General features: G+C 40.3%; 1 protein-coding gene across 1 annotated transcript in view; it reads right to left on the reverse strand.

The window, feature by feature from the left end:
• slc49a4 (solute carrier family 49 member 4) overlaps positions 1–11,225 on the reverse strand; it is a 178,605-nt gene that overhangs the window by 46,842 nt on the left and 120,538 nt on the right. Inside the window, exons 2-3 of the mRNA XM_061053113.1 lie at positions 10,828–11,184; positions 4,489–4,582 (exon numbers count right to left, since the gene is read on the reverse strand). Of these exons, the coding sequence (XP_060909096.1) occupies positions 4,489–4,582; positions 10,828–11,116 (383 nt within the window). The 5' untranslated portion in view covers positions 11,117–11,184. The remainder of the gene's footprint in view (positions 1–4,488; positions 4,583–10,827; positions 11,185–11,225) is intronic.

Here is an 11,225-nt window from a genome sequence, read left to right on the forward strand (position 1 = left end):
ATAAAAGGCAGTCATGGAACATGAAACAGTTTGTGGAACAAACACAGATCTGCAGGGGGTCCGTCAAGGAAACTTCTCAACCTGGGCAGGAAACTCAAATGCAGCACCTCTTGAACAGCCCTTGAACAATGGAGCCAGCCAGACGCCACCCTGTGCTTTAAGTCATTTAAGTCAGCATCTAAGTCAGTGATTTCCAAACTGTGGGGCGCAACCCCTGGGAGGGGGGTGTGTGGAAAAGCTAAATAAAAACAATGCACACAGATCTACACTGCTAGCAAGGCATGGTCAACTTTTTGTGTAAGAACTGCCGGGTAAAGACGAGAAAATATGTTGAGTCATATCTTGTCCTTGTCTGTACAAAGGTGGGTAATGAAGTGAGACCCCAGTTACCCAATTCCCACCAACTAGAACCTGGTGCTGGTGCTAGGTTAGAGCTGGAGCCGGTGCGAAGTCGGTTCAAAGACAGAACCGCCAGAGAACCGGTTCGCGCTTCCACGGGTTGGAGATAGCAAGGGGCCAGCTTCATTATGTCACTGTGTAGGTCAGTGTGTGTCTCCAAAATTACAGCACAACTGCAGAAATGGCGGATCACATACCTCTACATCTGTTTTTCTGGTTCAGGGCCAGTTCTTTGGATGTCAAAAAAACAACATACTGGTGTTGGTTAGGCACTCGCTCCGAACAAGCCCTGGAACTGGCTTTGTGGCCAGTGTGTGTGTTGTGCCTCAAAGTATTAGCTCCACCCCCCTGTGTGAGAGGCTGAATTAAGACCAAATATAGATCAAATCTGGAATAAATTAAAGGACTAGAAGTGTAAATAATATCAAGTCTTTTGTTCCCAAGGAGTTGGTCAACCTGTAGGGTCAGTTTTTATTTGAAATGTTGAAGGTATTGAATGCTGTTAGTGCTCGTTAAAAATGTAGACGTTTTCTGTTGCAGACTTGGGAGGCTTGCCAAGACAAGTATCAAAAATATCAGGGAGGTGTCAGGCTGGGCTTCTGACCATTTATGACAAGCAGGTCCTGAGGAGAGCCAAGGCTATAGTGGTCTTCTCAAATCACCCACTTCAACTTCACAGTGAGTTTCAGCCTTTACCCTCAGGTCATCGTTTCAGAGCTCCTGTGAGGAAAACTAACAGACTCCACGTCTCATTTGTCCCTGTTGCAATAAATATATATATAATAGGAATAAGCCCTTAGCTTGCCATTTTTGCACTTCTCCACATTGTATTCCACTAATTTAGCAAAAATTCCCATGAGCTCTTGACTGATTTTACTGGGATATTTTATATTGTTTAAAATTGTGTTGTCTAGTTTTTTTTTTAACTTTGTTTTAATTTGGATTTTACGGTGATGTTGTCCTTGTATGTGTTGTCTCCTGTGTGCTCCTGCTGCAAAACAAAGTTCTCCTAGTGGGTCAATAAAGAATCTGAATCTGCTTCCTCTGTAAAGATACTTATTAGTTTGTCCAGTTTTATGTCACACACTGAAACTGCAAACTTTAATTTTCCATAGGAAATAGGAATTTATTAGCAAAAGAATATCTGGTAGTGTGTTTTAGTGTATGGATTTATGGCTATGTGTATGATGAGGCGTGGGCTGGCTAAAAAAAAGGTTTTCACCTTCTAAAGGGGGGCCCTGCAGAAAATGTTTGGGATCCACTGATCTAAGCATTATTGTTTGAAGAGAACATTCAATTTTTAAAAGACAGCACACACAATAGCAACAGTCTGAATCACTCAGAGTCTCATCTCCATCCACTGTAAAGCAAAGAGTGACCTCTGTTGGTGATGTAGGGAGCTGCATGGTTCTATCAGCCTGCACTTTACAGTTTTAATCCACTGTGTCATCCATTAAGCTTCAAGAGCCGTAACCTATTACATTTAATATGCAAATGAGGCTGAACTGAGGCACTGCTAACATTTGCAGAGTGATTCACGTTGTCTTGGCTTTCACCATGCTGTCTGGTTTTCCACTTGAATACCGAATCTAAAGAGCGAAAGGTCATGACTGTGAGAGGCTGATCCCATCATGCAATGGGGGAGAGGCAGGCAGCTCTGACCCCGGATACGCACCTTAAACTTTGTGCTCTTGTTAGCTTGAGCGCAGCAGACAGCCTATTGCTTTCTTTGTTGATAAAAGCCTCAATACTTTCTTTTTGGATGTAAGAGACTTGAGACATAAAGGATGCTGGGATTCTGGCTGTGTGATGTTAAAATGTAACAGTTCATTAAGTCAATGTCAGTCCTGCCTTGGTTGTGTTCAAAACAGGCAGAGGTGGGAGGTCTCTTGGGTCATTGCAGTCCTGTTTCTTTTTGACTCAGTTTCCTCTTTAGAGTTAATGCCTCCAGCAGATGTTTGCAGAAATGTTAGATTAATGATCACATGCTCTGTCATTTGATGTTTTAGTTTAAAGCATCCAGCACATTTCAAGTGGAGGAGCAATTGCCTCAACTGAAATGTTGAACTTGAACCTAACTTTGCTTTTTTAGGAGCTTTTTAAAGAAAGGTGAAAAAGATTATTGGATGTGTGTCCTTAAACACCACTAACGTAAAAGGGGTAACAATAATATCATGATACAGAAATAATCAATACATTGAAAGATAATTTAATAAAACTACATGCAGAGATCTGATTAACTTTGGTATTTGCATGTTAAGTTGCTCTTGTGTTGAGGCTTTGGAAAGAGCTCTTCAGCTCATTTACATGGACTGAGAAGAGAATAACACAGGTCTGCAATGCAAACAACAAACTGTAAATAAAATGTTTTCAAGTTAGGCTGTATCACAAGGGGAATCTAGATTGTAATATACTTTAAAATAAGCCTATTATTTCCCCAACATTAGGCCCAAATCACCGTTAACATTGGCTGTTCACTCCACTAATGGCTTTCCTACTGAAGCCTCATGAAACACCGAGAGAGAAAGGGAATGAGGAACAAAATTGATTTATCCGCTCTATGAAAGCCAAAATTATTTTTAAAAATCCTCCAACCCCCTGAGTGAGAGCCATACGTGACCCATTCTGTGGAAATACAATTTCCGCTATGTATTGATATTTTATGATATACTGCCCCATTGTGGAGCCCAACAGGAATCATTAGAGAGATTAGCACTGAGAAATATTCAATGAAATCACATTTTCAAAAGGCAGATAGTAATTGAAATGACCTCCTTTGAGCTCTCGCTCTTTCTAAAAGAGGGACGGTGAGCTCTGAGAATAATGGGCGTTTTTTTTTTTTTTTTTTTTTTTATGTGTGCAGAGATGGCCTGTCTTCCAGAACTGTGTGATAAGGGGGAGGGAGGAGGGGCAGCAAGGACACAGAAAAAAGTAATGTTAAGAATCCAGACGGTATTGAACTGTCTGTTAAAAGCAGCCAAATGCTTGCTGACTGTTGACCTATCAGTTACAGGGCTCTGCTTTGAAGAAGGGAACAGGACCTTGGCTGAGATCAATACAGCTGAATACACAATACGAGAACAAGCCGCAATAACAGTACTACTGCATGTTGCACTGTGTTCAAAAACAACAAAACCTGATCTCTGAAAAACATACTGAGTAAGTAGGCCAACACGATGTGAGAAAAATGCAATGTTCAATATTGCAATTCTTATTGTTTCCCAATTTGAAATATTGGCAAAAACAATAAGAAGTGCAATGAATCTCTAAAATTAAGGAGTGCACATTGACTTTAACTCACAGTCCCTCTGTCACTATACTTGTGTTTCTGTCTCTCCTGGCAAAAAAAAAATGTAGCCACTAAATTGGCTACACTTAGTCTGGAGTAGCTGAAAGCTAGCGTGAGCTTCATTTGACTGCATGCAAATGGTTTGAAAGCATCGTCAATTATACCCAGGCCTTCACCCAATCAGTTAAGTCTTTGCATGCTGAGTGAGATAGCATCGCTTGGTGTCTATTGTGTTAAAATCAAACACTAGTGATGTGTTTATTGTAAACGCTCATACTGCGGTGGATGAATTTGTGATGATGTGCACGTTTAGTCAACTTAACAGTTCAACTGCATCACTCTCGCTGGTCGGGACCAGACATTTGAGTCGTTTAAACAAATTATTAATATTTCGGCCTGCCATGCTGGATGATGTTACAGGCAGCATGATGTTCACCACGGCGTCTCCAGACTCTTATGACGCCTGCTTACTTTGCTCACATCTGTGAAGAGAACGGGGGCGGCAATGGTGGATCTGCCAATTCTGGTAATCTCTGGCAAGTTCTAATCAAGCTGCATGGTGCTGGGCTGTCAGAACAGGTCCCACAAGAGGACACCGAGCCCTCAGGAGCTAGAATAACTATGCAACCTGATTGGGCTGCAGTACGCCCTAACCCTAACCCTATATGCACCAAAGCAGGTGAAAATGATTCACATTCACTTGTGCTTCCTGAATGGACACGTTCATATCTCTTGTTCTGATGTGTCGACTGAGTGTTCATTTAGTTGTTCTGATCAGTGTATTTACAGAGGAGCCTTACCATCGTCTGAGTTGCGGCTCTGAAATTGGGATGGACCTCAGAACCGCTCCAAACAGCATGAAGAACCCGGAGAGGAGGAGGGATGACCGTAGACCTGCAAGAAACATGACATGGTATAGAAAGGAGAGAAAAAGGGTCAGACAACAGAAGATCAGGTCACCAACATTCAGTCCGGTTTTCTTTGCATCAACAGTTGACTTCCAGAGCAGGACTGCCAGAAAACTACTTTCAGTCTTGAATGAGACATTGTTTTTATGTTTTTGAAATCAACTCTTGAACTAGGGTGATATTTTCAGATTGCTGGTTTTATGTAATAAAAAGTCAAAAAGTAGAGATGTCGTTATTTAACTAACAAGGACATATCATAAAATAAATCCCTCGTTTGAGGAAATTATTTGTAATTTTCTAAGATACTTAAATGATTAATATTTGTTTCAACACTAATCCAAAAAACCCTACAGTGAGTTTAACAATAGTTTAACCTCAAACACAAGAGTCCTACAACAAACAGAGGCTTTATGAAGGACAACATGTTCAGGTTTCAATCAATCAATCATTATCTTTTTTACCGCCAATTCATAACAAGTGTTATCTCGAGACGCTTTACAAAAAGAGCAGGTAGAAGACCATACTCATTGTTGAGAAAAAAATGGGTGTAGGAAGGATTTCTTCTTGTGTTCCTGTTGTCCACACTTCCTCGCCGCTGAGGTGGAGGTCGGAGCGGGCGGTACATGAATGAGGGCGGCGGTGGTTGTGTGGACAACACAGTCCGACGATGCTGGCTGGATGTCGGAATAACGTCGTAGGTTTCTTTTTCCCCATTTTTATGGAGGTGTTGATTGAATTATATGAATGTTAAGGAGACTGTTAAGAGATTATAGTAATGCACTTCAAATCAGCAGCACAACATGCATTATCATTAGCTGCCATATAAACTGGAAACTAAATAAGGGAGGGTGAATCGAAAAGGCAACAGGAATCCCAGTCCTTAAATAAAGCCTGCATGACAGCGGTAGTCCAGACAAATGTGCCTTTTATAAACTCAGAAGTGTCTGCTCTCAGTTTCACCCACATGATGCCCATTTAGGGAAACTCTCTCCACTTCCCTGTTCCTCTCGCTCCATGTGAGCTGTCAGCCGCTGAAGCTTTGCATAGATCTTTACACCGGTCGATACTTCAACAACGGTCAGACAGGGATCGGGTGGGACTGCGTTTTATTGATCCTGGATGGGAAATACAGGTCACAACTTGCCAATATGAGCTCATGGTGCAGGGTGGAAGTTTGTCAGTGTGTCTTATTTTAGATCTGAAAGACCGTTGTCTCTCTGCTGTGTTCTGCTGCATCACCTGCCACTGATTCCCCCATCAGAATCTTATTTTTCCTATAAGATACTTCCCATTTTTTAAATCAGCAAATCACACATTTTTCCACTCTGCTCACAAAATATTTAGAGAGAGATTTTTTTCTTATTGTCATTTAGTATTGGGGAAAATAATCATTGCATGGTCATTGATCACTCTCTAATCAGTGACTTTTATGATAGCATTTCATTATGCAATTGGGAATTGGTTTTAAGATTGCCTGTTACCGAGTAGTATTGAAACGGTTATTACTAGCATCGTATCGAAGTTTTCAATTGTTGTGTGATGACAACCGTGGCTTGTTTAGCTGCTACATTTAGGTTTCAACACCTCTGAGAGGTCCAGTACGGTAAATGCTTTGGATATTCTAAATTTAAAAAACGTATGTGGCAGAAGAGAAATAGTCATGAAGCAAACTTGCAGCTTCCACGTCTATTAGCTGAATAATCACAAACTGCCCCAGTGCATGAGACTTTAGTTTGAGAGCTTTCACATGTTTTTTAATAAGCAAGTGAAATGGTTTGCTGAGGCACTTTGTTAACCTCTGCTGTTAAAAGTGCTAAACAAATAAAGCTACGATAATTATCTTCATTATCTTAAGGAGATAAAGCAAATAAAACCAGTTCTGAAACAGTAGATCAATAAATGTTGTGTTTCATGTAAGACATAAAGTAAACATATCAAACTCACTTCAGCTTGTCTTTTATGTCACATTGTCAATTCATAATCATTAGCTTTTATTATTTTGGAATAAGAGCCAAAACAAAAAGCCACCTAAAAGGCTTGTGATGGAAATATTTCACTTTTTAACTTTCTTTAATCTGTATTTCTGCAGCATCAGAGTGATGTTGTTCGATCGTGATATTATAATACTCTCTGTGATGCTCGTGGGAACCTTTCTTACCCTGTTGCATTTGTATTTTGCAACACACAAAGACAGTAACCTACCTTTCCAACAGGACCAACAAGCTTTACAACCTCACACTGAAGTGGTTGGATAAGCTCTCGCTTACATCAGAAAATATGTATGTCAAGGACCCATTATGTACTTATCCATAAGACTTGATTTTAAGAGCCTCTCTTGGACATTACCTGCTGACTGTGTTGTTGATCATCAACAGTCTCTACCTTCAGGGACGAGACACTCCCTGAGGGAAGACGAACATTTTCCACAAAGGCAAGTTAGAGCAGAGCCCTGGGAGTTTGTGTGTGTGTGGCTGTGCTAGAGAGACTGAGTGTGTATCATACCTATTTGAGCCCATACAACCTGTGGATGTCATTTATTGTGGAAACGTGGTAAAAACATGATTTCTTTGCTGATTTTATTGGTGACAGCCACAAGTCGCACCCAAACCCGGGGCGCCCGCCCGATGGACTACAGCCCCCACACATGGGGCGCGAGCACCAACCACTATGCCACCATTGCCCCTACCCTTGAGTTTTCGATGGACACATTACTCTCCTACGCTCCTGTCCTATGAAATACATATACAAAGGATTTTTTTTAAATGTATCTCTTTTACAACTGTTACGGCTGAATGTTATTCTTTTGTTTAATAGAAGCACAACAAATATTATTGTAAAATGTACAATGACTATAAAGTCATTCTTCTTCTTCTATCATTTTTCCCCATACAATACTTTCAGTAAGCAGTTTCTATGCCTCTCTTAGAGCACCCGCTATAATATGGCGACCTTTGGTTGAATGAGGCAACAATACGCACAAGACTAGTTGCAGATGAATCAGAATCACAGGGTAAGTTGTGAAATTTCTTGATGTATGATTTTGCATGTCGTTTAACTCATCAGCTGCCGGGTTACTGTATTGTTGTTACTGTGTTGGAAATGTTTTTTTGTGATCTGACAGTCCAGCCCGGGCATGATGATATAATACGTGTCTGTCAGGTGATGCAGAGGAACTGGTTAGGTGAAGTGCTCTCTGACTCAGTAGCTCAAGTCGAGAGCTCTTCTGCATGCACAGGCACTTTACAAATGTTCTGTGGTTATAAAAGCATGTTGAGCTCAATCTGTTCTGAAAGAGAGAAGTCTTTAATGCCATTCAAGCACTGGCTATCCTGAATCAGCATTTATTTAATGTACACTTGGATCCATCCAACCTAGGACAGTGGATAAAAGATAAAACATCTTTTATTTGCCCTTTAAAGAAGGATCTATTGTTTTTTGAAAATAAATATCTTTTGGACAATTTATAGACTATATAAGATGTATCCATATTGAAAAAACTGTTGATCCAGTACCAAGGCTGCCCATAAAGGGGAAAGCTTTTTGGGGTCCAGTCACATGGGGAGGACCCATGGAGGTAAGTAAAACATGGTCCATCATAATTTTAAGCTACAATGACTAAATTAAATTAAATTTTTAATAAAATAATTTTAATGTAAAGTAGGTGAATGCTACAGCATTTCACTACTGTTAGCTACTATATTTTAATAATAAAAGGGCTAAGCAACATTTATATACAGGTCAGGGTGGAATTAACATGTGTCTGAACTTCTTATCGAGGCTAAATAAAGCTCGTAAAAACTGTTTTCAAGAAAGACTAGACATGGCCCAGAGGTTGAACCCGAGATTATGCACATGCTAGATTTGAATATGCTATCCTTGATTAAAAAGGGAGAGTGCAGATTAAAAGGGCAAACATCATAGTCAAAAAGCCCCGAAGAATAAGGTGTATGATTTTTGGACTTAAGTTCTTAAGAGTGAGATGCTCTTATCATCCAGTACTGAGAGGATCATTGGGTATTAGATATGGCTGAACTGTTGATTAAACGGTATTGGAGGTTTATGGCGTGCTACTGCTACCTGACTCTATATTGTCTGTTTAATAGTTTAGTAGTAGACAAAAGCAAAACCAAATGCTCTTGCCAGCATATTTTCCAACTATTTGGAAGTATTCTTTTGATGAAATGTGGAAGTATAGAGGACAGAGCACTACAAATATATGGGTTTTTTTTTTTCTTAGAACGGTTGAAAGCGGGGCGCTGGTGGCGCAATGGTTAGTGCAGACGCCCCATGTATGGAAGCTGTAGTCTTCCAAGCGGGTGGCCAAGGTTCGAATCCAGCCTGTGGCTCCCTGCCTGCATGTCATTCCCCTCTCTCTGTCCCTGATTCAAGACTCTATCCACTGTCCTATCTCTCCATTAAAAGGCACAAAAAGCCCAAAAATAAATCTTTAAATGAAAACGAAAGGTCAAAAGCTTTTGACAACACCTGTCGTTCCCAAAACAACCGCCTGACGCCCAGCCACCACCATCGGACTGTGCCGTCCCCACAACCGCCGCCATCCTCATTCATGCACGGCCTGCTCCGACCTCCACCTCAGTGGCGAGGAAGTGTGGACAACAGGACACGTGGAATACAAAGGAGAAATCCCTCCTGCATATCATCCCATAGGTTCTTTTGCAAAGCGTCTTGAGATAACACTTGTTGTGAATTGGCGCTACACAAATAATGATCCATGATTGATTGATGTATTAGACCTGCACAATAAGGCAAAACATTCTATTATTCAATATGTACATGATGATATGCACAAATGTTGAATAGAAAAGCTGTCTTATTAGAGTTGTTCCGATACCTTTTTTTCCATCCAGATAGCGATGCCAGTACTTAGACACGAGTATCGGCCTACACAGATTATCCCTCTGATACCAGCAGGGTTAAATACATTTTATTGGTGAAGAAACACTAATGTCTACACTTGGCTAGCTTTGAAAAACCTAATAGTCTTTGCTAGCACTGCAGCGCATTTTCTGGAATCCTCACAATTACAGATTATTACACGATTAACCTGATACCTGAATTACGATATTGGATTGCCGCATTGACTGGGATAATCGCATTTCAGGCAGAATCACGAGACAAATAGATCTAGGATTATCATGGCGCTCTAGAATTAATCACGGGGTTAAGTTTGTTCAACTGCAATTGCTAGAGGTCTGCGAACTGTAGATAAGAATAATGCACACCCACTTTTAACCATGCAAGTTCAAAGTTTGATTTCTTTGATTTTTTACGCGTGACATGAAGTTCTATTGAACCAATGTTACTTAAGAAAGTCCTTGAATTTCTTCAGAAGAAGTTAATGCAGAAAAACGTTCCCTGTGACTGTAATGCTATTATATATGTTGTGAAGAAGGAATTCACTGCTCTACTTTGTTCATTTACTCATGCAACTAATTATTATTATTATTTTGGGGTTAATCTGTTGATTATTTTCTCAAATCGCTTTTTATCTGTTTGTTTTTTGTAGAAATATCGGAGAGACACAACAAGGAGAAATGTTCATCGTAATCATCAAGAGCCTGAAATGAAAAGAATGTGACTGTATTAGAAATTATTTGGGAACTATTGCTATTGACATACTTGACTAATTGTTTCAAATTATTCAATGTATCTTTTAGCTTTAACTTTCTATGATAACAACAGCATTTAAAAGACCGATTGTGCTTTTTGCATATAAATGCAATTTGGTGTTAAAGCAGCAGAATACTATGCTATGAAGAGAAAATAACTGGATTAAAGTAAAAGTACCTGCCGTTTTAAAAAAGTAAAGAATACTAATAGACATAAAGCCTATATAAGCCGATCCAAGCATTGAGGGTCACAATGATCCTAATACAAAACAAACAAGGATTTAAATGGTTTTTGCATTGATTTGCATAACAAAAAATCAGGATATTCCAACTGAAGTAAGAAAATCTCAGGGACAACAGAATAATGAGAAACACTGAATATCACCATTTACCTTGATAACACTATCAACTGCATGATGTCATGTAACAACACCAGACCTGGGAGTGATTGAGCCATCAAAGATGTCAATAGGCTATATCATGTGTTGTTGTTTTTTTTTGCATATTTACAGTCTATGTTTTTCTTTGTGAAGGTTAAACACTGTTGTTAAGACCATAACTTTTAGGATAGGACACAGTGTACAAAACAAGAACAGCTCACCTTTTTTATCCATTAACCACATAAACAGGAAGAAGGGAAGGAAACCCAGCGGGCTCCACAGCACCAGAACCGCGATGTCTGCCTTGGTGAAGCCGTAAGCGTGACCGGCCGAGACCTGGATGGGACCCCAGAAGTTCCACACCATCCCCTGTAGTAGTCCCAGCAAGCAGAACAGTATCAGAACCAGCCATCTTCTCTTGTACACTCGGCTGTGTACTGGCCGAGTAAGTGTTTCACCATTAGAAGGGACGATAAGCGGCTGCCTTTCGGCCTCGTTGCTCCGAGGCATTGTAGCCGCCTGTTTCGCTGGAAAAAGTCAAGTTTAATTGCTGTACTAACAACGACAAATTCACGTCTCTCCCCCCCAGCTCCTGTGAAGCACACAAAACAATAACAGC

This window comes from Labrus mixtus, chromosome 13 (genome assembly GCF_963584025.1).
Source record: "Labrus mixtus chromosome 13, fLabMix1.1, whole genome shotgun sequence".
Classification (NCBI taxonomy): domain Eukaryota; kingdom Metazoa; phylum Chordata; class Actinopteri; order Labriformes; family Labridae; genus Labrus; species Labrus mixtus.